The 25,595-nt window shown below is 43.6% G+C and overlaps 1 protein-coding gene across 1 annotated transcript in view; it reads left to right on the top strand.

Moving 5' to 3' along the window:
* LOC126176459 (carbonic anhydrase-related protein 10) overlaps positions 1-25,595 on the top strand; it is a 1,153,190-nt gene that overhangs the window by 589,383 nt on the left and 538,212 nt on the right. The window contains exon 4 of the mRNA XM_049923616.1: positions 4,677-4,868. Coding sequence (XP_049779573.1) covers positions 4,677-4,868 — 192 coding nt within the window. The remainder of the gene's footprint in view (positions 1-4,676; positions 4,869-25,595) is intronic.

Below are 25,595 nucleotides of genomic sequence, written 5' to 3'. Positions count from 1 at the left end.
ATTCACGAAGTACAAATATCAGATGCCTAGGTCTACGACAAGCAAAAGGTTTTACGTCAGGTAATAATTTCACATGTCATTCACACGCTCCAGTTCTTCTAGCATAATATCGGAATGTAGTAGTACGAAAATTTTATATACATTTGGAATCGTCATATTCTTCCATATAATTTGTGTAAAGCCCCCGTTTCTTCTCCGTCCTCGTTCTAAAAATCAATCTTATCATCAGTAACTCCGTAACTATTACTGCCATTGTCAAAACGTATTGTCGGGATAACTTCACTAACACTGCAGGAATCATTAGTTTAGTTATCCACCTTTATTCTTCCGCCAGGCATTATTACGCGTTCGTACAACGCTTTTCTGCGCTATTCTGAGAATACAAATTAAAGGTTTGCTAACCGGGGACTGGCCTTTAGTTGAGTAGTGATCCGGCAAAAATTTTTATGTCAGAATTTTTCTTGGATACACCTAGAAGGTTAATATGTAATTTTTCTTACTTGTTATTCCTGTTAGTCGTTCATTTCCACTCTGGCAATCTGAATCTGTGGATTTCGCTAGTAATTACAACAACGCTTATCATTCAAAAATGGTTCAAATAGCTCTGAGCACTATGGGACTTAACATCTGAGGTCATCAGTCCCCTAGAACTTAGAACTATTTAAACCTAACTAACCTAAGGACATCACACACATCCATGTCCGAGGCAGGATTCGAACCCGCGGCCGTAGCGGTCGCGCGGTTCCAGACTGTAGCGCCTAGAAGCGCTCGGTCACGCCAGCCGGCGCTGATCATTCACACAATCAATCAACCACATAAACAAACAGCGATTGGCATTCACTCGTTCGAGTTTATTTGGCTCCGCTCGTATAGCCCTGTCCCATTTTGTTTGCGAGGTAGTTTTTTTTGTTTGTAGATGCGAAGGGGATTCTCCTGACAGAGACACCACGTAGGCCTACCTCCTGTATGCATTCAAAAAAAAGTTATGATTCGTTGAAGAAACAATTTAGAATGTGTTCGAAAACGTTCAAAATCAACAGAGATGCGTTTCAAAAACATATGAATAATCGACGGACCAACACACGCTGGATGCTAGGCGTTTATGAAACAAGGTTTTATCTTCAAGGTTATGAATTTGGCGCGCCCTGAAATTGTCACCTGGGCAGATATCCCCCCCCCCCCCCCCCGCGGCTAGATTTGAGCTTTGAGCGTGTAGATACAATCATTTAATAGTGCAAAATCAAGAAAATGAAAAGAAATCCACAGGAGAGTGTAACGTTTACAACCAGCTTAAGTTCTCCAAATCGACAAAATCTCTGTGGCTGGGAGAATATTAGAATGGAGTGACTTCGCTACATACCTGGGACTAGAGCTCCACAGGCGCCTGACATTTGTGTTGCAAATTAAAAGAACAAGAAACAAAAGTCGCGCTGCTTCCTAAAGGGTGGAAGATTCTCGGGCAAAGTGTCGGGCAAAGGGATTCGAACATTTTCGAGAATGTTTTAATTTCAAGTATGAAGTCGGGTAACAAATGACAAAAGAAATTTTTTTCCTTGTTATAAATTACGAAGTCACGGTTTCGGAATTTTCCGTTTCCTTGTACTGTGAAACCTTTCTTCTTCTCAAGTTTCATGATCCCATGTCAACTGAAAGTACCCTGTAGATTCTCATGGCTGAGTTTTCGAGTATCAAAATATGTGACAAAAGTACCCGTGTCTTTTGAATGAAGCTTAAAATGTTTACAGCGCGAAAGGAGCCTAGTCCTAAATATATGACATAGATATTAACTTGATACTTCTATTCGTTCTTGAAAAGAAACGTTCTTAATTGTCGGACGGGCAGACAGACAGACAAAAGTCTGTGGTAATATCAGTAAATGACTGTACTGCAGCCGGCCGAAGTGGCCGAGCGGTTCTAGGCTCTTCAGTCTGGAACCGCGCGACCGCTACGGTCGCAGGTTCGAATCCTGCCTCGGGCATGGACGTGTGAGATGTCCTTAGGTTGGTTAGGTTTAAGCAGTTCTAAGTTGGAGGGGACTGATGCCCTCAGGTGTTAAGTCCCATAGTGCTCAGAGCGATTTAAACAATTTTTTTTTGTCTGTACTGCTTACTTTTACGTGTTATGGAAGTGAGGCGTAAGGTATCGGTATGGGAGTGCAGTTGGGCTAGGGGCTGTGCCAGTGTATCCTCTCACCCAAGGGTTGCGCTCAATTTCCTAAATGATTTAACACCTGACACAATCATACAAATATTCAGGAAAATAATCTTCCCGCCCAACAATGAACATACTGTACATGTATTATCTTATATAAATACTTCGCTGTACTGATATTAATTTAACAAAAGAGATACTCAATATAGCGTACAACAATACACGCTAGTAAAGAAGGTAGCAAAAATGCATCACACTATGACCAACACCTTAAACAATGACAACTCAGAAAACATATACAGTCTACAGTGACACAGTAACAAAACATGCATCGAACATGAAGGCACACAGGAAGGAGACTTGAATGACTGAAGATCTATCGCTAAAGTACAATTCTGCAGCCTCTCATTTACTTTTATTTAGCGTATCACAAAAAACATATACATTTGAAGAAAATTAAAAACTATTATCCTGGCCACAAATCATTCCGCCACAACCAGGAAGTCTTTTGGGTCCCCAGGGAAAAATCTTAGATGGTATTCTTGAATTATGTGGTGAACAGTCTGTTTTTCAACGCCACAGTCACAACTTCAGGAAATAGTTGTCTTCCAGTTCTACAGAGAGTCGGCACACCTCCTAGTGCTGGTTCGTATTCAGTCAGGAATCTACCAGAGATTACGTGGTAATTCAAAGCCAGGTGGTTTGGTGGGTATGTAAGGCATCTTTAGTTGTTACTCAGAGAAACTTTCATAATCACTATCAGATTCTAGTGCCCTTTAATCTTCATTCTGGGGTATCTTCAGCCGATGCTACAGAGTTGTTGTTGTTGTGGTCTCCCAGTACCTACTGCAACCTACATCCTTCTGAATCTGTTTAGTGTATTCATCTCTTGGTCTCCCTCTGCAATTTTTGCCCTCCACGCTGCCCTCCAGTACTAAATTGGTGATCCCTTGATACCTCCGAATATGCCCTACCAACCGATCCCTTCTTCTAGTCAAGTTGTGCCACAAATTACTCTTCTCCCCAATTCTATTCAATACCTCCCCATTAGTCATGTGATCTACCTATCTAATCTTCTGCATTCTTCTGTAGCATCACATTTCGAAAGCTTCTATTCTCTTCTTGTCTAAACTACTTATCGTCCATGTTTCACTTCCATACATGGCTACACTCCATACAAATACTTTCAGAAACGACTTCCTGACACTTAAATCTATACTCGATTTAACAAATTTCTCTTTTTCAGAAATGTTTTCCTTGCCATTGACAGTCTACATTTTATATCCTCTCTACTTCGACCATCATCAGTTATTTTGCTCCCCAAATAGCAATACTCATCTACTACTTTAAGCGTGTCATTTCCTAATCTAATTCCCGAAGCATCACCCGATTTATTTCGACTACATTCCATTATTCTCGTTTTGCTTTTGTTGATGTTCATCTTATATCCTCCTTTCAAGACCATGTCCATTCGGTTCAGCTGCTCTTCCAGGTCCTTTGCTGTCTCTGACAGAATTACAATGTCATCGGCGAACCTCAAAGTTTTTATTTCTTCTCCGTGGAGTTTAATTCCTACTCTAATTTTTTTCTTTTGTTTCCTTTACTGCTTGCTCAATATACAGATTCAATAACATAGGGGAAAGGCTACAACCCTGTCTCACTCGCTTCCCAACCACTGCTTACCCTTCATGACCCTCAACTCTTATAACTTCGATCTGGTTTCTGTACAAATTGGAAACAGTCTTTCGCTCCCTGTATTTTACCCCTGCCACCTTCAGAATTTGAAAGAGAGTATTCCAGTCAACATTATCAAAAGCTTTCTCTAAGTCTACAAATGCTAGAAATGTAGGTTTGCCTTTCCTTAATCTAGCTTCTAAGATAAGTCGTAGGGTCTTTATTGCCTAACGTGTTCCAAGATTTCTACGGAATCCAAACTGATCTTCCCCGAGGTCGGCTTCTACCAGTCTTTCCATTCGTCTGTAAGGAATTCGTGTTAGTATTGTGCAACAGTGGCTTATTAAACAGGTAGTTTGGTAATTTTCACATCTGTCAACATCTGCTTTCTTTGAGATTGGAATTACTATATTCTTCTTGAAGTCTGTAGCCATATAATTTTAAGAAATGTGCACCATTTAACAGAAGTGTTAGATGTATTACCTAACTTAAATTTCACAGAAATGGTAGCTTCTCACCTTGTTATCTAATACTGTCACAATGTAAAAATACACTAACGGTATTGTTAGCTTAGCTTATGTAAGCCATTATGAAGAGAGCTACTGAGATGTAGTAGTTGTTAAAATACGTATAATCAACATCAAGGCTAGTGCTGGCAACATAATATTAATTCATTGAACATTAAACCTTCTAAATCATTCTGCACGCACTCTAAATGCATACTGCCTTGCTTACTTCATGCTAATGTTGTAATTTTAGCGATAAAAAATTAAACTTAACTCCAGTTGACGGTACTGTATAATTATGTTATGGTGGCTGAAGAGATGCAGAATCCGCGTTTCGTGCTACAGGTGGGCGGCATGATCAGCAACACGGGACACAGCGTCATCTTCACGGTGGAGAACACGACGCGGCACCACGTCAACGTGTCAGGCGGCCCGCTCTCCTACAAGTACCAGTTCCACGAGATACACGTGCACTACGGGCAGCACGACGACTCGGGCTCCGAGCATAACATCAACGGCTACGCCTTCCCCGCCGAGGTGAGTCGCCGGCGCCGGGAGCCACGTAAGTCCTCCGTTTCTCCACTCAGAAACCAGACTGTCTCCAGTCACCGAACAAACACTGTACGAGAGCGTACTGTTGTTAACAGTGTAGTCTTTGAATGTTTGTGTGTCATGTCGTAACAATTACTAAATACAGTCTCTATTGAGAACTGAGGGAAAATGACGTTTACTGACGTTTTCACACATCCGTAGCCCTTGGTAACCACTCGAAACTTTTGACTAACTCTTGATTGCCAGCTGACTTTCATTAACAAACAGAACTCCTTGAGGGTGTTGTGAGACCGGTAATTAAGAACGTTGTACCACGACATGTGTAAGGAATAGTCTTACACGTTCGACGGTGCAAGTTTACTGCTTGATTATTGTTTTTGATTGTGTCTAGTGGCATATTGATATATTGATAATTATTTGTGTTTTCCTTGTTTTACTGACCTTGATAACGAGATAATGTTGTTTCTACACATTTTGTGATAAAGAGCATCACCATATTTTGAAAACTGGTGCTTAATTATCTTCACGCTGAAATAAAGAGCAGTCGAAAGAGATCGCTAGTATTCACACTGACTTAATGTTTTACTACACTGTCTCAATGTTTTACTCTGACACTAAAGTTCAAATAGCATACATTTTGCTGGAGAATGAATAATTTATTCTAAGCGTCTCTACTAGGTTTTCGTCCGTGTTCCATGATACCGTATATCTGTAAGCTGACCGCTGCCTTTCGGAGCATGTGGTTCAGCATGGGGCGGGCGCTTCTCCTGATTTCTGCCGCTTTTAATTACTACAGTCTCTCTGACCTATGAGATACAGCTAAAAAAGTAAGTTCTATGCCTCTTATCAGTGCCCTGCAGTAACCCAACAATTTTGGAAGGACTCCAAGATGAGACAACTGGATTGTTAAACGAGCACCACAAACATCACTTCATCATCAACAAGCATTTGCTACCATCTCAACAAAATCTCCTATATTAAAATTTCCACTAGAGCGAAACGGAATTTCTTATCATCTAACAACCCTTGACTAGTCGTCTTCTTTCGTTAAATGACACGTCCAGCTAGATAGTTGCTCTACGCTTTGTTAGGCTGCCTCTGCCACGACGGTCCGAGTACGCTCGGTAAATACACTCCTGGAAATGGAAAAAAGAACACATTGACACCGGTGTGTCAGACCCACCATACTTGCTCCGGACACTGCGAGAGGGCTGTACAAGCAATGATCACACGCACGGCACAGCGGACACACCAGGAACCGCGGTGTTGGCCGTCGAATGGCGCTAGCTGCGCAGCATTTGTGCACCGCCGCCGTCAGTGTCAGCCAGTTTGCCGTGGCATACGGAGCTCCATCGCAGTCTTTAACACTGGTAGCATGCCGCGACAGCGTGGACGTGAACCGTATGTGCAGTTGACGGACTTTGAGCGAGGGCGTATAGTGGGCATGCGGGAGGCCGGGTGGACGTACCGCCGAATTGCTCAACACGTGGGGCGTGAGGTCTCCACAGTACATCGATGTTGTCGCCAGTGGTCGGCGGAAGGTGCACGTGCCCGTCGACCTGGGACCGGACCGCAGTGACGCACGGATGCACGCCAAGACCGTAGGATCCTACGCAGTGCCGTAGGGGACCGCACCGCCACTTCCCAGCAAATTAGGGACACTGTTGCTCCTGGGGTATCGGCGAGGACCATTCGCAACCGTCTCCATGAAGCTGGGCTACGGTCCCGCACACCGTTAGGCCGTCTTCCGCTCACGCCCCAACATCGTGCAGCCCGCCTCCAGTGGTGTCGCGACAGGCGTGAATGGAGGGACGAATGGAGACGTGTCGTCTTCAGCGATGAGAGTCGCTTCTGCCTTGGTGCCAATGATGGTCGTATGCGTGTTTGGCGCCGTGCAGGTGAGCGCCACAATCAGGACTGCATACGACCGAGGCACACAGGGCCAACACCCGGCATCATGGTGTGGGGAGCGATCTCCTACACTGGCCGTACACCACTGGTGATCGTCGAGGGGACACTGAATAGTGCACGGTGCATCCAAACCGTCACCGAACCCATCGTTCTACCATTCCTAGACCGGCAAGGGAACTTGCTGTTCCAACAGGACAGTGCACGTCCACATGTATCCCGTGCCACCCAACGTGTTCTAGAAGGTGTAAGTCAACTACCCTGGCCAGCAAGATCTCCGGATCTGTCCCCCATTGAGCATGTTTGGGACTGGATGAAGCGTCGTCTCACGCGGTCTGCACGTCCAGCACGAACGCTCGTCCAACTGAGGCGCCTGGTGGAAATGGCATGACAAGCCGTTCCACAGGACTACATCCAGCATCTCTACGATCGTCTCCATGGGAGAATAGCAGCCTGCATTGCTGCGATAGGTGGATATATACTGTACTAGTGCCGACATTGTGCATGCTCTGTTGTCTGTGTCTGTGTGCCTGTGGTTCTGTCAGTGTGATCATGTGATGTATCTGACCCCAGGAATGTGTCAATAAAGTTTCCCCTTCCTGGGACAATGAATTCACGGTGTTCTTATTTCAATTTCCAGGAGTGTACCAACAGCCGCCTTGAAGAAAAAAAAAGCAATAAGACACGTCCCACGTCCGCGTACGGGAACACACTTCTGAAAACTTTGGAAAAGCCGGCTGGGGTGGCCGTGCGGTTGTACGCACCTCAGTCTGGAACCACGCGACCGCTCCGGTCCCAGGTTCGAGTCCTGCCTCGGGCATGAACGTGTGTGATGTCCTTAGGATGGTTAGGTTTAAGTAGTTCTAAGTTCTAGGGGACTTATGACCTCAGTTGTTAAGTCCCATAATGCTCATAGCCATTTTAACTTTGGAAAATTTACGCTACAGACTTCCCAAATACGCACCGCAACACCACCTGTACCTCTGAACACTCAAAACTTATCTTCTGCCCCCAACAGGGGTGTTGGCTGGCTCCTGGATTCTTATAGTTTATTTAACACACAAGCCTATGGTCCAATCAACCTTCGCTGCAATATGTAGGTACTTCTATTGCCCGTTTCCCGTTAACACTATTGCAGTAAAGTGCTGCTGGTTGCCGACACTATCAACAGATTATACCCAAGGGGTATTAGGAAACACCAGCGACCCCGTGAAAATCACTCGCCTTTTAAAACAGCTGAGTCGCAGCAGGGAAAACCAGGCTTATATCTCCAGGCTAGAGAACAGACCAGAATACATGTCTGCAGAAATTTAGTCAAGTAGGGGCACGATTACAAATGTTACATTTTTCATACAACTTGTTAGCTGAGCACGACACAAAATTAGTCACGAAATATACAAATCGTGTAGAATCCTCCGAGGGTAGGTTACCACTATACGGTAAACATAGTGCATACCATTAGTATATCCCAACTATGTCTTTTCTCATTATTAACTTGTTGAGTACCCGCCTTTCCGTGGTACGTTTTTATTACTCTCTTATATCAGCCCATCTCGTTCTTCCCTCTCATTCCCTGCCCATCTCCTCCAACTCCTCACTGTTTGTTCATCTCCTCCTCCACCACTTTCTTTCCATCTCCTACTTTCCCCTCTTTCTATCATTCCTCCCCTTCTGTCCACTACTTCATCCCTCTTCGTCTATATCCTCCTTCCCCCTTAATTCCATCAACTCCTCTTCACATCCCCTCTACGTATCTCCAAGTCTCCCTCCAGCTATCCATCTCTTTCTCCCTTCACCCAATTCATTTCTCCCTCTTTCCTTTCTCTGTCCATCTCCTCCTCGCCCCACATTCTCCGTCCCTCTCCTCCTCTTCCCTTTCTGTTCATTTCCTCTTCCCCTCTCTCTCTGTTCATCTCCTCCTCATCCCTCTCTCTCCCTATCTCTTCCTCCCCCTGCCTCAGCCCATATCATCCCCTTCCTTTGTCCATCTCCTCCTCTCCCCTACCTCTGTCCATTTCCCCCTTCAACTCTCTGTATCCACCTCCTCCTCAACTTCGACCTGTGCATAACTCCTAGTCCCCTCCCCTATCCCTCGATGTCTGTGCATCTCCTCCTCCCCCATTCCCTCTTCACGTCATCATGCTTACCCCAAGAAGAGCCTGTTGATTCTTATCCCCAAAGTATTTCTTTCCAGATCATAATTAATGTACATGTATCAAATTTGGTTGAAATCACTCCAGGAGTTTAAATAAAGCTTTTTACCCGTGGATTTTCCAGCGATACGCACATTTCATTTCCCATATACACTCAAGAGACGAAAAAACTCGTACACCTGCCTAATATCTTGTATGGACCGCGCGAGCATGCACATGTGCCACAACACGACGTGGCATGGACTCGACTAATGTCTGAAGTAGTGCTGGAGGGAACTGACGCCACGAATTCTGCAAGACTGTAAGAGTACGATGGGGTGGAGATCTCTTCTGAACTACATATTGCAAGGCATCCCGGATATGCTCAATAATGTTCATGTCTGAAGAATTTGGTGGCCAGCGCAAATATTTAAACTCATAAAAGTGTTCCTGGAGCCACTCTGTAGTAGTTCTGGACGTGTAGGGTGTCGCATTGTCCTGCTAGAATTGCCCAGGACCGTCGGAATGCACAATGGATGCAGGTGACCAGACAGGAAGCTTACGTACGTGTCACCTGTCAGAGTTGTATCTAGACGTACCAGGGGTCGCATATCACTCCAGCTGCACATGACCCTTACCATTACAGAGTCTCCACCAGCTTGGACAGTCCCGTGCTGACATACAGGGTCCATGGATTCATGAGGTTGTCTCCATACCCGTACACATCCATCCACTCAATACAATTTGAAACGGACTCAGCGGACCATACTACACGTTTCCAGTCATCAACAGTCCCGTGTCGGTGTTAACGGGCCGAGGCGAGGCGTAAAGCACCGAAAAAGCATATCGATGATGTTTCGTTAAATGGTTCGCATGCTGACACTTCTTGATGGCCCAGGATTGAAATCTACAGCAATTTGCGGAAGGGTTGAACTCCCGTCACGTTGAACAATTTTCTTCAGTCGTCGTTGATCTTTTTCTTGCAGGATCTTTTTCCAGCCGCAGCGATGTGGGAGATTTGCTGTTTCACCGGATTCCTAATATTCACGGTACACTCTTGAAATGGTCGTACGGGAAAGTAACCACTTCAACGCTACATCGGAGATGCTGTTCCGCATCGCCTGTGCGCCTACTATAACACCACGTTCAAACTCACATCTTGATAACCTGCCATTGTAGCAACAGTAATTGATCTAACAACTGCGCCAGACACTTGTTGTCTTTTATAGGCGTTGCTGACAGCAGTGCCCTATTATACCATTTTACATATCTCTGTATTTGAATACGCGTGCTTATACCAGTTGCTTTGGCGCTTAGTGTATATTCGTTAAAAACAATATAAGACTTCGCTGACAATGTTAGACCAAATTTCAAACTATACACGAACTTCTTTAAAATTAAGTGACGCTTCTCCTTCTTACCTGTGTGGCAGGGCTAGACGGCCAGACACACAAGGGACATATGGCCAGCTGGAAAAAAAGCTTTAAAAACCAATAGTGAATCGTATTAAAGGAATATCCAATAATCTTTGTATGTTTTATTGAACTTTTTGTAACAGTCAAGTTTTCTAGAGGAAGTAATATGGAATCACACAAGTCGTTCCTCATTGGCTAAAACGAAGCAGGAACATTGTCCCATTGCAGTTTTTGAATCACAACCAATTTTTATATTTCTCTATAGAGTTTTCCTTGGAATATCAAACACTATAGAACCTATTCTGACTGAACTACTCTTTTTTATTTTTACTTTATTAATAGTAATTTGGAGGTTTTATTTCTCCATCTGCCTTCAGCAGAATCAATCTTCGGAATTTATTCAGTTGTCTTCTGTAAAAATAAAGGAATTCCCGTCAAGACTAAAAGTAAACGAAACTGTACGGTGTGGATAACTATTCAAAAAGGGTATGGCCACATCTCCCAGACGACAGGGAGAGATGGCCACAGCACGTCATCAAACTTGGTGGACTATAACACAAGGAGAAACTACTTGATGGTTAGCAACAAGACCTATTTTGCCTAGAAATGTAAGTTTCCGTAATTACTCAGAGTCTAACTTACGGAAGGTGGAAAGTATTGGCATGCTATATAATATTACGGTGTATTAAGATCTAAAATCAAGGATAACACTGACTTTTTCTTGAAATAAAGAGTGAAGTGGTGCATCAACGTGTTGGTTGCGACGAAAACTATCTACAGCGCGTTGTAAAACGTGAAGTTGAAGAACCACAGCAGTTACCCATCTTCCCCATACGGAAATCTATCCCTGTTTTACCCTACCTTACCAAGTGTGGTATCAACACTAAACACGCACAACACTAATGCAGCCTGATGGCCCCTCTACCTGTGACAGAAGAGTGTACCCATACTGAGCCATTTACTTTCCCGACGATGGTGTGCAGGTACACCGCGTTACATTGCGATCCCACTATGGCTCCAGGGTGCTTAACTTTTTTTTATCAGGCAGTGTATGTTTTGTATATTTGTAATCTTATATTTGTGATTCAAGATTTACCAACTTTATACTATTGCGTATTTAACTGCATTTCTCAGATCCAATAGTCTGTGAGGAGCACGTTGAGTGCACCTCTCGTGGTTTCTTCAGGTGAAAAATTAGTACATAACATACTCAGGTGCATATAACTGTGCACAGATGTTAGTTTCCTTTGCACGATGAACATAAAGTAAGTGTACTGTGGCCATGATGGGCTGTGGTTTTCTGTTTCTGGAGGGCTGGTAACACGGAGTGGTAGAGGGGGATCCCCTGACCACAGGGAGCATCGCACGAGCACGGCAGAGCTCCAACACACGTTATAGTGTTCAGCCGCGAGAAATATATCGGTAAGGAATACCGCAAAGTACGAACCACGTGCTGTGATCAGTGTTCTAATCGCGGAAGGAACAACACTTACCGAATTTTTTTCACGAACTGAGACGGTTCCCAGCGAAGGTGTTACAAACAGAACGAGTGTGTTTAAGTGATGTAAGGAGTTTAATGGAGGCAGAACAAATAGTCATAAAAACAGAGGAGTGGAAGACCTTCCATTCTGAGTGATGAGTAGGTGCAAGAAAATCGAAGAAACTGTTCGTGAAGAAAGTGGATGAAAATTTTGCGATTTTTCCACAGCTCACTAGAACTCTCTTATACGAGACACAGAAACGCTGAGATACCGCAAACTGTGAGCAAGATGCGTCCCAAAACAACTGACAGAGCAGCACAAGGAAAATCGGGTCAAAAGCGCCCATGAGTTTCTTGAGCAACTTAAATTGGAAGGTGAGGATTTTATGAGCTCTGCTGTGACTGGAGATGATTCGTGGATGGTTCATTACAACACACCTGAGACAAAATGACGGTTGCCATAGTTGCGTTACACCGATTCCCCACCTGTATCCACCAAAATATTCGAAACCACAATTTCGGGCAAAAAAAAAAAAAATACATGGCCTCACTGTTTTCAACAGAAGTGGCATCATTTTAGTTGAATTTGTACTTCAGGGGGAGACCATCAATGCACAGCAATACTGGGTCCCTAAAAAGACTCAAAAGAAGCATTGAAAACAATAGTATGGTAATGCTGACAAGAGGAGTGTGCTTGGTTCAAATGGCTCTGAGCACTACAGGACTTAACTTCTGAGGTCATCAGTTCCCTAGAACTTAGAACTAATTACACCTAACTAACCTAAGGACGTCACACACACCCATGGCCGAGGCAGGATTCGAACCTGCGACCGTAGCGGTCGCGCGGTTCCAGACTGTAGCGCCTAGAACCTCTCGGCCACTCCGGCCGGCGGAGTGTGCTTGTTGCGCAACGTCCGTCCTCACACAAGCCTATCCACCACCAAGGCCTCCGGGCCTCATTGTAATGTTTTGATTAACCTCCTGTACTGTCCTGACTTGGCGCCTTCAGATTTTCATCTTTTCTTCCCCTGGAAGTCCGCCTCGATAGTTGAGTGGTCAGTGCGGCGGAATGCTGTGCAAAGGGGCCCGGGTTCGATTCCCGGCTGGGTCAGAGATTTTCTCCGCTCAGAGACTGGGTGTTGTGTCGTCATCATCATCAACATCACTCATCCCCATCGAGGCGCAAGTCACCGAAGTGGCGTCAACTGAGAATACTTGTACCAGGCGACCTGTCTACCCGACGATTGCCCCTAGCCACGCGATATTCCTTTTCATCTCTTGGAAGGCACACGTGAGTGGAATAAAGTGTAGAAAGTGGTTCTGAAGTGGGAAATTAACTAGCGGTAGAGTTGTTCGAGAAGGGCCACAGCTCACCACATGAACACAACGGGATGGCGTATATGTGGAAAAATAGTAAGTGTACCAGGAATATGTTGCAATGTTTTTCTCGAAAACACTTTTTCAAACAAAAGAAATTAAAAAAATCTAGCACTCTTCCTCTCTAAACATACATCGTAATTCAGTTTCTGTGAATCTTTCTATCGCCCATTCGCTTCCTTTTGAAACAGTCATCTGACGATAACTTGCTAAAACTGAAACGTCCCCTTTGAACAATTATACATGACTGTGCTTAACCTGACACACAATATTTTTAGCGCAACGCAATCTGACTTCCAATAATCCCTACAAAAGAATGGCCCTGACTAACATTAACCTATACCTTTCACAAATCACTTACCTCACAAAAATCTTCGTTACTGGAACTACTGCAATACAGCGAGCGCCACTACTGCCAGCTAAATAAAAGATTCAAACTACGGAAGGCACTAACTACTGATAGGCATAGTTAGCAAATGAAAGATTTTAATAGAGAACAAACAATGTATTTACCTTAATAGTCATCAAAAGACATCATATATATAGTAGTTCATAACATCCAGTCTTACAAATTTCAAAACTCCGCCATCTCTCTCCCCACATCCACAACTGCTGGCGGCTCACCTCCAACAGCGCAACGCTACACGCTGTTCACAGCCAGCTGCCTAACACTACAATGGCGAGTATTACAACAATGCAAAGCAGCCACAGACTGCACACAGCACAGCCAGTGATTTTCATACAGAGGTGGTGTTACCAATAAAAAAACCTAAACAGCCTACTTACAAAACGTCGAAACTAGTAACGATGTTTGATGTACGATGTACGATAAAAATTTCACAAAATAGTCCTGTTTCTCCAGGGTGATATGTGTAGTCTACGTAACTACAACATTATTTGCAACAATGAGAGAGTATTAACGTTCAGCAGTTCTACAGCACATGGCCACTTGAAGTTTGTCCTTCGGCAGTTTCCTGCATCTGCAATTAGCAGGTAGATTCGCACTGTACACATGTTGCTGGATTGGTATAATGATGAAATTAGAGAAAAAAATGGCACATGAGGTCCTACAGGCGTACTTGCATCCCAGGCACCTGACTTGGATGGATCGGGAATTGAGATACTGGTAACAGCTTTGTTGCCCCACATACACGCTTACTATGGGATGGCTCGGAGAGCACACATGGAAATGCATTCGGATGGAGTACAGCCATTGCGCGCGATTGGTCCTAACGATGCACCTAACGTTTAATGAAATAATGTACTACACGACGTACTTTTACGAGTAGCGGGAGTGTGTGACGGCGGCAGGCACACGTCCGCAGCCGCCTGCCACCGCATTTCGGCCGGGCAGGAGGCTCGCTAATATTTCAAAGGGCGCGCGACATTAAGCATCCGCCGTTCGGAGCGCTAGTGAGCCATTAATCCGGAGGCTGGCGGTACCGCGCCGCTGCCTTGCGCCCCCTACCGCCGCGCCGACTAACTACGCCGTACATTAGGTACTACATTAAGTGTAAATGACGCCTCGGACCCCCGTGTTTGTGCGAATGTACTGCTACACTGTTTGCCTCTCCGTTCGACGCGCTAACAGTATTTCGTCGAGCAGTGTCGCGTCCGGTTATAAAGCCTGGTACTGGACCTGGCGAGTACGTCGTAACAGTTGCAGAAGTCACCCTAGTTTTAGTATCAAATTGTTGGCACGACGCGACCAAATGGTAACCGCATCCATATGCTTTACTACTACTTACTTGTATTATTTGGCAATAAATGCTATTCAAAAATGACTTCTGAAGCATATGACATTTCCAGACTTTAGTTTCTCCTGGCGTATTTACACCTACATCTACATTATTTCTCTATTATTTACACTTTTTTGGCAGAGGCTTCATCGAGCAACTTGAAGTCTAATTTTCCACCGTTCCACACCCGAATAGTATGTGGAAAAAATAAACACATTCATCTTTCCACGCGAGCCCTGATTTCTCATATTTTATCACGATGATCAGTTGTTCCTAAGTCTTTGTGATGCTTATGTATTCAGCTGAATCGGCAGCCTTCACATTTGTGTGATTTCTCGTCTAACCGAAAGCTGGTGCGGTTTTAAGCACTCATATGATGATATCACGTTTTTTTAACTATTCTGGGGAACTGCCATTTTTCGCTCCATGCGGGTACCTTATCTCAATCATTTTCTAATTTTTTTTGATATTCTGAAGATTTCACTGTACGGTAAAGGACAACATCATTATCTTGTGCTAAAACTGATTCTTAAACCGTTTATATAGCTCAAGAACAGGAATGGACTATAACACTTCCTCGGAGAAACCCAGATACAGTTTCCGTTTCATTAGATGGCTTAAAACTTCGATCTGTCGAATAGTAAGTTACGAATGCAACTGTATAGCTGAGAAAGCGTCCCATAGACCCGCAATGCGATTACAAGCCATTTGTGAGGGACGGTTGAAAAACCTTCTATAGGTCTAGAAATGTGGAATCAACTTAAGATTCCCTGACGACACCACTCATTACTTCGTGTGACGAATGGGTAACGAAACTTAAAATAACATACGGAAATGCAGCTGGGTAACCTCATTTGAACATAACCGATATTTCAGCAGCTGAACTCCCCCTCATTTTCAAAACCCAATTTAAACGAAATTTCACTGTGCTTCGCATATCCTGTTCGGTTGGATACTCTAAACATGGGCGCTAATATCCTCGACGTTGAGCGCCATAAGCTCCAAACACACACACACATGCCAAATGTGAAACCACAAGGAAGGCGTATGCAGAAAGACAAACCACTTGATAGTGAAATTAGCAGCACTACAGATGATGAAATATTAGCCAATAGTAGGTGCTAACTTAACTCCATCGTTATCTGAAAGGGAGAGTGCAGGATTCTAAACAGAACTTAGGAACAGTCCTCCTTCTCTTCTTTAAGATAATTTGCTAGTTTCACCTAGACAGCTTCCTTAATAACAACTGCCCAACAACTGGAAGTACATACCATAATCTGTATGTTTCTATATTCATTGGATGACCGGTACAAAGACTGTGTTCTGAAATGGCATATTATCCCGGCTACTGTAAGCGCATGGGATACTTATGCCTCATATAACAGACCTCCACTGTTCTGATGATTTGGCCACTACTGCTAGGCATATAGCAGTCACCCGCCTCCTGGATAGCAAAATTAGCCCTTACAGAGACTGTAAGTGCACTGTTCCCAAATGGCGGTCGAAAAACACAGTTCATATTGTGTTTCTTCCGAATTTCACCTACTCTCTTGAAAATACTACCAGCGTAAAACAAAGCAGCTGTAGACTTAAGCGTCACCTCATTAACCTCAACACACTCAATCGACATTTGATCGATAGCGCAACGGTCCTATGATCTATCTCAAACTAAACTCACTTTGGCGTGAGGCATCTGAGGTTGGGCTAAATCAGCTGATCGGCTGACAAACTTTCAGTGACTGAGGCGATATGGGTCCTATCGACGAAGGTTTCAACTACCATTTCATGCTTATCCAGTAGGTGAGAACTATCAGCCTGACAAAAAAAAGGAAAAAAAAGAAAAAACGAATAAAGGCTGTTGGCTTCCTGCAACTGGCTTCCTATAACAGGCATGTTACAACGTACCATTATCCTCCTTCCTGACCGACATATCATAGAAGAGAAGGCAGTTATCCTTTTACACCCCCATAGCAAAATCAGTATTGTAATGGACTGAACTGGGATATTGTAAACAGATGTAACAGTTCTCAGTGCCATGACACCAGCCAAAAAAAAAAGTGTGGCCTTCACATCTAAAATAGCTTGCAGATGTCAAAGCTATTGATGACAGGATACTTTTCCGGAAAACTTTCTTAAAATATTGGCAGTAATATTTTTTGACTTTTGATTATTTTATATGTTCAGCTTCTGACAAAACTATAGAAGAAAGAGACAGGAAATAGTAATAAAACAAATATACAGAAATAATAACAGACTTGTGTAAAATTATTCCAAGTGAATGATTACATACATCATAAACATCACAGTTCCATCAGAGAGCCGCTCGGAGTGGCCACGCGGTTTGGGGCGATGTGCCACGGATTGCGCGGCTCCTCCCGCCGGAGGTTCGAGTCCTCCCTAGGGCATGGGTGTGTGTGTAGTTCTTAGCATAAATTAGTGTAAGTTGTGTGTAAGTCTAGGGACCGATGACTTCAGCAGATAGGTCCCTTACGAATTCACACACACACTCCATCACTCCATCAGAGCTCTGTGTTCCGGGAACTTAACCGTGCAGTAGTCTTTCCAAAGGTCTTCATATAGTCGTTCCACTAGCATTGAAATCTTCTATTTGGGACTGTGTTATACTGTTTGTTCCACTGTGCCTCAATAATATAACAAATTTATAAATTGATGTTTTGCACCTTCCATGACTGGCTTTGATTTGGTTGACGCGTTCCAGAGTTTTCCTGACAGTTTCCCGTCTGTTGCTGATATGATTGGTTAATCTCATTCTTCAGGCCTTGTGCTGCAATCAGTGTCCAATTCACTCTCCGGCGTTATTCTAAATCTCAAGGAATGCGGGACTTCCATGAAATAGGACAATCAGTGCACACTGTACACATTCAAAGGCGGGTAACACAAATGGCCACAGGTTTTTATGATTCACAGAATGCGCAGACGTTTGAATACTGAAATTACCACGTAAAAGACCATTTTGTTTGAAGATCCTGTATTAAGTGAAGAATCTAGAAACATAATTTAGCACCTTAACGTATCACCCAGAAAATTAGACTAATTAACGCAGGCGCAGATGCACTAAATCAGTCATTCTTCAGACACTCTGTACGTGACTGGAACGAGATGAACACTTAACTTGCGGTAAGTTGCTAAGTATCCTGTGGCATACACTTCAAAATGTTTTGCGGAGTATGTACGTCAATGTAGAAGTATATACGGAGTTGGTTGGTAGAGAATATTTAGATTCTATACTGGCTTCTAGACTCAAGCGTAACAGGAAACACCATTGACTGTGTTTTTGTACGTTAAGTGTTTGTGTGTGATCCGGAACCTATTCCAATTAACACTCTGATAATGTTGATTCCAGTTTGAATTCGATTGTGCGTTGTATCAAGATGTTTCGAAACTCTTAGAAAGCAGTCGATTATCACACCCTGTTACGTAGGAAGGAGTTCGTGATTCCGATGTGATCCCTTCTGAATGGGCCAGCCGATGTGGCCGAACGGTTCTAGGCGCTTCAGTCTGGAACCGCGCGACCGATACGATCGCAGGTTAGAATCCTGCCTCGGGCATGGATGTGTGTGATGTCCTTAGGTTAGTTAGGTTTAAGTAATTCTAAGTTCTAGGGGACTGATGACCTCAGATTTAAGCAACATATTAAAGTTTGTTGAGACTATTGACGGAAAAGAAGTCGCAACACCGAAAAGGAATTAATGCTGCTTGATGAAACTTCGGGAATAAATTTTCCTAGGTAAAATATTTAAGTGACTAACATGGCAAAATCACACGTTACTATAAGTGCGAGATAAGCCACTGCCAGTGTGAAATGTTGGACATTAACAACCGCCAGAATGTTGAATGCAAGCATACAAACGTGCATGCATTGTGTTGTACAGGTGCTGGATGTCAGTTTGTGTGATGGAGTCCCATGCCTATAGCACTTGGTCGGTCAGTACAGGGACGTATAATGTTGCTTGTCGATCACACTGGAATTGTCGTCCGATAATATCGCATACGTCGTTGGTTGAAGTCAGAATTGGTGTTCGAGCAGGCCAAAGCAGCATATCGACACTATGTAGAGCACGTTCGGTTAAAACAACCACATCTGGGCGAGCGATGTCCTGTTGGAAAACACACATACTGTGCATTATTGGCAGGTAAATGGGTCGAATCACCAGACTGATTTACAAATTTGATCTTTGGGTGCGTGGGATAACCAAGAGATGCGTGGGATAACCTGCTGTCGTAAAAAATCGCTCCTCAGACCATGACTTCAGGTGTTGGTCCAGTGTGTCTAGCATGCAGACAGGTTGGTTTCAGGCCTTCATATGACGTCTATCTAACCAACACATGGCCACCAGCTTTCATCAGAAAGTACAACAGACCTCCATTCTTCCTTTCTGCGATCTCTCTCTTGCCACAACTGAGGACTCAAATAGCGGTCAGTGGAATCCACATTACAGGGCGTCTAGCTCGGAGCTGTCCTTGAGGCAACCGATTTATAATACACTCTTGGAAATGGAAAAAAGAACACATTGACACCGGTGTGTCAGACCCACCATACTTGCTCCGGACACTGCGAGAGGGCTGTACAAGCAATGATCACACGCACGGCACAGCGGACACACCAGGAACCGCGGTGTTGGCCGTCGAATGGCGCTAGCTGCGCAGCATTTGTGCACCGCCGCCGTCAGTGTCAGCCAGTTTGCCGTGGCATACGGAGCTCCATCGCAGTGTTTAACACTGGTAGCATGCCGCGACAGCGTGGACGTGAACCGTATGTGCAGTTGACGGACTTTGAGCGAGGGCGTATAGTGGGCATGCGGGAGGCCGGGTGGACGTACCGCCGAATTGCTCAACACGTGGGGCGTGAGGTCTCCACAGTACATCGATGTTGTCGCCAGTGGTCGGCGGAAGGTGCACGTGCCCGTCGACCTGGGACCGGACCGCAGCGACGCACGGATGCACGCCAAGACCGTAGGATCCTACGCAGTGCCGTAGGGGACCGCTCCGCCACTACCCAGCAAATTAGGGACACTGTAGCTCCTGGGGTATCGGCGAGGACCATTCGCAACCGTCTCCATGAAGCTGGGCTACGGTCCCGCACACCGTTAGGCCGTCTTCCGCTCACGCCCCAACATCGTGCAGCCCGCCTCCAGTGGTGTCGCGACAGGCGTGAATGGAGGGACGAATGGAGACGTGTCGTCTTCAGCGATGAGAGTCGCTTCTGCCTTGGTGCCAATGATGGTCGTATGCGTGTTTGGCGCCGTGCAGGTGAGCGCCACAATCAGGACTGCATACGACCGCGGCACACAGGGCCAACACCCGGCATCGTGGTGTGGGGAGCAATCTCCTACACTGGCCGTACACCACTGGTGATCGTCGAGGGGACACTGAATAGTGCACGGTACATCCAAACCGTCATCGAACCCATCGTTCTACCATTCCTAGACCGGCAAGGGAACTTGCTGTTCCAACAGGACAATGCACGTCCGCATGTATCCCGTGCCACCCAACGTGCTCTAGAAGGTGTAAGTCAACTACCCTGGCCAGCAAGATCTCCGGATCTGTCCCCCATTGAGCATGTTTGGGACTGGATGAAGCGTCGTCTCACGCGGTCTGCATGTCCAGCACGAACGCTGGTCCAACTGAGGCGCCAGGTGGAAATGGCATGGCAAGCCGTTCCACAGGACTACATCCAGCATCTCTACGATCGTCAGTGGATATACACTGTACTAGTGCCGACATTGTGCATGCTCTGTTGCCTGTGTCTATGTGCCTGTGGTTCTGTCAGTGTGATCATGTGATGTATCTGATCCCAGGAATGTGTCAATAAGTTTCCTCTTCCTGGGACAATGAATTCACGGTGTTCTTATTTCAATTTCCAGGAGTGTAGTTCGTTGTGTCATTGTGGTGCTAATTGCTGTTCAGTTTGTTGATGCAGATGCATTGCGATAAATCAGAAGCATACACCGGACAAGGTGGCTCTCGCTAGTGCGACGTGTCCATCCGGAGCAGTGGCTACATCCTTTCTACAATATCGCAAACACTCAGCTTCTCATAGTCCTGTTACACGACCTCTTTCAACCTCATTGAGATACTGACAAAGGCGTCTTTGCCACCTGAAATGTATTCTTGATTAACATCAACTCACCAGATCCAATCGCAAAGAGAACTAAAGCTCTCAGCCGTTTCAGCATGTATTTAGTGCAAACCTGATTAGCACCCCTGTCGTGAGGCTACTAGCGCCATTCGTATGCGGCTGGCGCGAAATATGAATAGACATCATCTTTCAGATGTAGAAACACTCAAATGAACTTTCATTTATGTTGCCCAACTCCTTGCTGTTGAGATTTTTTTCCGTTATGGTATATTGAGACGCTGATCGGACTATATTAGGTGTACAGGGCCCTAAACAGAGTTGAACTGAGAATGACAGTGTATGTAAGAACATTGCTATATCTGCATCTACATGGTTACTCTGAAATTCCCACGTAAGTGCCTGGCAGAGGTTTGATCGATCATTTTCATACCACTTCTCTACCATTCCACTCTCGAATGGCGCGTGGGAAAAAGGAACACCTAAATCTTCCCGTTCGAGCTCTGATTTCTCTTATTTTATTATAATGATCGTTTCTACCTACCTAGGTGGGTGTCAACAAAATGTTTACGCATTCGAAGAGAAAGTTGGCGATTGAAATTTCGTAAATAGATCTCGCCGCAAAGAACATTGCCTATGTTTCCGTGATTGCCACCACAACTCGCGTATCATATCAGTGACACTCTCACCCCTATCGCGCGATAACACGAAACGAGTGGCCCTTCTTCGCTATTTTTCGATGTCCTCCGTCAATCCTATCTGGTAGGATCCCACACCGCGCAACAATATTCCAGCAGAGAGGGACAAGTGTAATGTAGGCTGTCTCTTTAGTGACTTTGTCGCATCTTCTAAGTGTTCTGTCAACAAAAGGCAGTTTTTGTTTCGCCTTCCCCACAATATTGTCTATGGGGTCTTTTGAGTTTAAATTGCTCTTAATTGTAATTCCTAGGTATTTAGTCGAACTGACAGCTCTTAGATATGTGCAATTTATCGTATACCCAAAATTTATCGGATTTCTTTTAGTACCCATGTGGATGACCTCGCACTTTTCTTTGTTTAACTGCCAATTGCCACTTTTCGCACCATACATAAATGCTCTCTAGATCATTTTGTAATTGGAATTGATCGTTTGATGATTTTAATAGACGGTAAATTACAGCGTCGTCTGCAAACAATCTAAGGAGGCTGCTCAGATTGTCACCTACATTATTTATGTAAATCAGGAACAACAGAGGGCCTACCGAACGTTTGGAATGGTATGAAAATGTTCATCTTCTTGCATATAAGAAACAGTGCTACCTTATTCACAGAAACGGGAACAGAAATGGTTTAAGTACGGATAAGTGTGTTCTCGCACAATCACATGAATTAAAGATCAAATATTGTCATCCATATACCGCTCTGGCAATAACGAATTGATTGCTCTGGGCGCTTTAATAAAAAAGTAGATACAAAAACAATTTATGCACAGCAAAAGTCTTTGCTATACTGACGAAATACGGTGTGATTCAGCTTCCCCTAAAACTGACGTTTAATGCAACCCGCAATGATATTCCTGGCCTTCATAAAGCACACCTGGATTTTCATAGTCTCTCACTCGCTACGTGAAAACTATTAATCCTACGAGAAAATGAACTAGATCTTTTTGTAGGACATTTAGTCTAGGTAAACTTCGTGCTGGGACACGTTTTTGCTAGAGGCAGTAGTTTCCGAGTTATTGAAGAAAAACGTAAAAAAGGTTACGTTCAAACTCACGCCCTCCCCCACAGTTTGAGTCCACTGGTCAGAATTTCTTGTCATAGTCCATTGCACTCACTCCTACCACTGTACAAATATTTACGCCGGCATGAACTGTTTCCCACATTCGACCTTTTTCGGGATTCAGTGAATGGCCTAATTACGCCACCGGCTTAGTCGAGCACTTACGAATTGTAAAACTGACATTTGTGTAAATGTTACCTAACAGTTTCATGAATTTAACAGTATAAAATACACAATGACGTAGTTGTATTCGTCAGGTATTCTGACTACGAAACAACTGTGCTTTTAAGGTTCAGTTTGGATCGAATAGTAAAAATAATTAATTTTTACACAACGTTTACAAAAGTCTTTTTCGTTCACTACCGTCACAGGTCGTTTAAACCAATAATGTTATCAAAGTAATCGACTATGCTGGTAACGTAACTGCCCAATCAACACAGACCGAAAACAGGCGAATATCGTGTAGTCGTGAATTTTTGTATATTGCTAAGAGTGAGAGTCACAAGCTACATACTAGAAATCCTGACTGGAAGTGTGGGTTGTAGGTACGTTTAAGGGTCACTTTTGTAGTTTATCTTGAATAACTAGAAAACCATGGCCCCCAGCAAATATTTATCCCAGCACAAACATTAACCACTTTATATTTCGTACAAAAAGGTCCTGCTGTTTTTCAGTATGACTAATAATTTGCGCTTAGGGAGAGAGAGAATATTAAAATGAAGGCCAACTGTACCATTACCAACTGCATAAAACGACGGCAGCAGGGCAACTGAATCACGAGAGCTGTAATAACACACTAGAAACAAATATTGAGATCAACTGGGTTATAATTAACGAATATGGATCGTCTTTTGAATGTTTTTGTTAGTTATTACTACGAACTATTTTATTCAGGAATTCTATAAGTGAAAAACCAAATCACTATGAAAGCTTCTACAGCTTATTTCATCAGAAACACTTCAGAAAAACTCACATTTAAGGTCAGCACAAGGATATTCGTAATCATTTTGTATTTGTAACTGTTGTGACCTGATAACGATCAGAAAAGTGACAGTCGAATAATTGAGGAAATGGCCCGTGCAGCATGAGAGAAGGAAACGTGGAAGTTACTAATCCGAAACAATTTTTGTCACCTCTATGAAAATCGTTAGCGTTAATATACTGCATGTGACAAAGTCCGATGTGATTTCCCTATATTGTATGATGGCTTAGCAAGAGACTGTTAATGCACTTCGTATCTACGAAACATCTCGTTTCTTTCGCGGACATTTTTAATTTTCCGTTTGTTGAGTTCATTTCCTCCTCCTGGGTCACTTCAAAGGCGAGCAAAAAGCGAACGCAGATGAATCTTAATCAGCCTTCTTTTAAGTGAAATTATTCAGGGACTAATCGTTCGTTTTGTTTGCTGGAATTCAATTTTCCTTGTGATTAATCCGTTCCTCAGCGCGCTCTAAAACCGACGAAAAGTTGAACTCAGAAGATTTTGTAACGAGATTAAGGTATAATAAAACGTGCGAATGAAGGCTCATTTCGCTAGCTGCAATTACCTTGCGGTTTTGTAAAGCAGGGATTTAGGAGAGGGAGAGGAAGGATAGTACGTTCACGAGTTTCTATCGGAAGAGAGGTTCGTTATTGTTTAGCCCAGACTAATGAATAGCTAATGGCACAGAATTCAAACTGGCATACTGCCGTTTACAAAAACTATTTATCCTAATTTTTTAATAGAGAAGATAAAAAATAAAAAGGATTTCCGCTCTTTTTATTATATTTTTTAGTTTCTGCATGTAAAATATTCAAAAGCTTTTAGTGATTGAAATTGGTAATAAATCCCTCTGTAGAGGTTACTACGGATCACGAGAGAGCTAGCTCTTCTGTAAAAGTATATATCTACGTGAAATGAAAGACCTCGCTGCATTTTCATTTTCAAAGCGTGGACTACACTTTAATCTACATTTCCTTCTTGGTGCCACATGGATTTTTTTAAAGGACTTTCTGGATAACTTTTACGAAGTCTGCTTTTGTATAGTAACGAAAATTTACTGTGAAATAAGTAACATAGCTTTCTGTGCATACTTCATTCTACACCGCGTCTTTTCACTCACTGTTACAATACTGTATCCTATTGCCACTAAAAAGCCTCACTGTTTTGTAAGAAACCGCTTCAGTTGTGTAAGGCGCTGTACTGTGTGTTTCCATCAATTGTGTTGAGATAGTTCATTAACAACTCGGGGCTTATTAATTGTTTCAGCCTGAGCACAGGCTATAGAAATGTAATCAGTCTAAGTACTACTAAATTGCTGCACACCAGCTGGAAAATTAACTACTGAAATTAAATTGGAACACCCATATAATGATTCCTGTTCAGATTTCCTGTCCATTTGTTTTAAGAAACGTACCTTCAGATCTCCACAAACTACTGCCTGTTACGATTTGCCTGACAGATGGCTTAATAATGCATCTAGATTTCTTATAAATAGTTGAAAGTTTCCTAAAGGGAGCTGTAGCCTGTAACAATTACAACAGAAGTATTCTTCAGTTTCAACTCACAAGCACTTGCTTCTAAGTTGTAATTTACGCAGAAGCTGCCTGTTTCAGTATTTTTTACTTTGTTTCAAACTTTCATATACGCCTCAATTCCACTTTTTTCCAAATTAATTCCACATGGAAATGATGCTAGTCTGTAAACCCGGATATTTAGCTAGTCTCTTCCATTGGTTACATGGATTTCAGAGTGGCAGAGAACATGTATCACTTCAAAATTTTCTACGTCTTCTTCACATACAAGAAGCTCAACAATCTTGTT

This window comes from Schistocerca cancellata, chromosome 3 (genome assembly GCF_023864275.1).
Source record: "Schistocerca cancellata isolate TAMUIC-IGC-003103 chromosome 3, iqSchCanc2.1, whole genome shotgun sequence".
Taxonomy (NCBI): domain Eukaryota; kingdom Metazoa; phylum Arthropoda; class Insecta; order Orthoptera; family Acrididae; genus Schistocerca; species Schistocerca cancellata.
The sequence above is the reverse complement of the archived record's forward strand: the minus strand, read 5'-3'. Positions and strand labels throughout refer to the sequence as shown.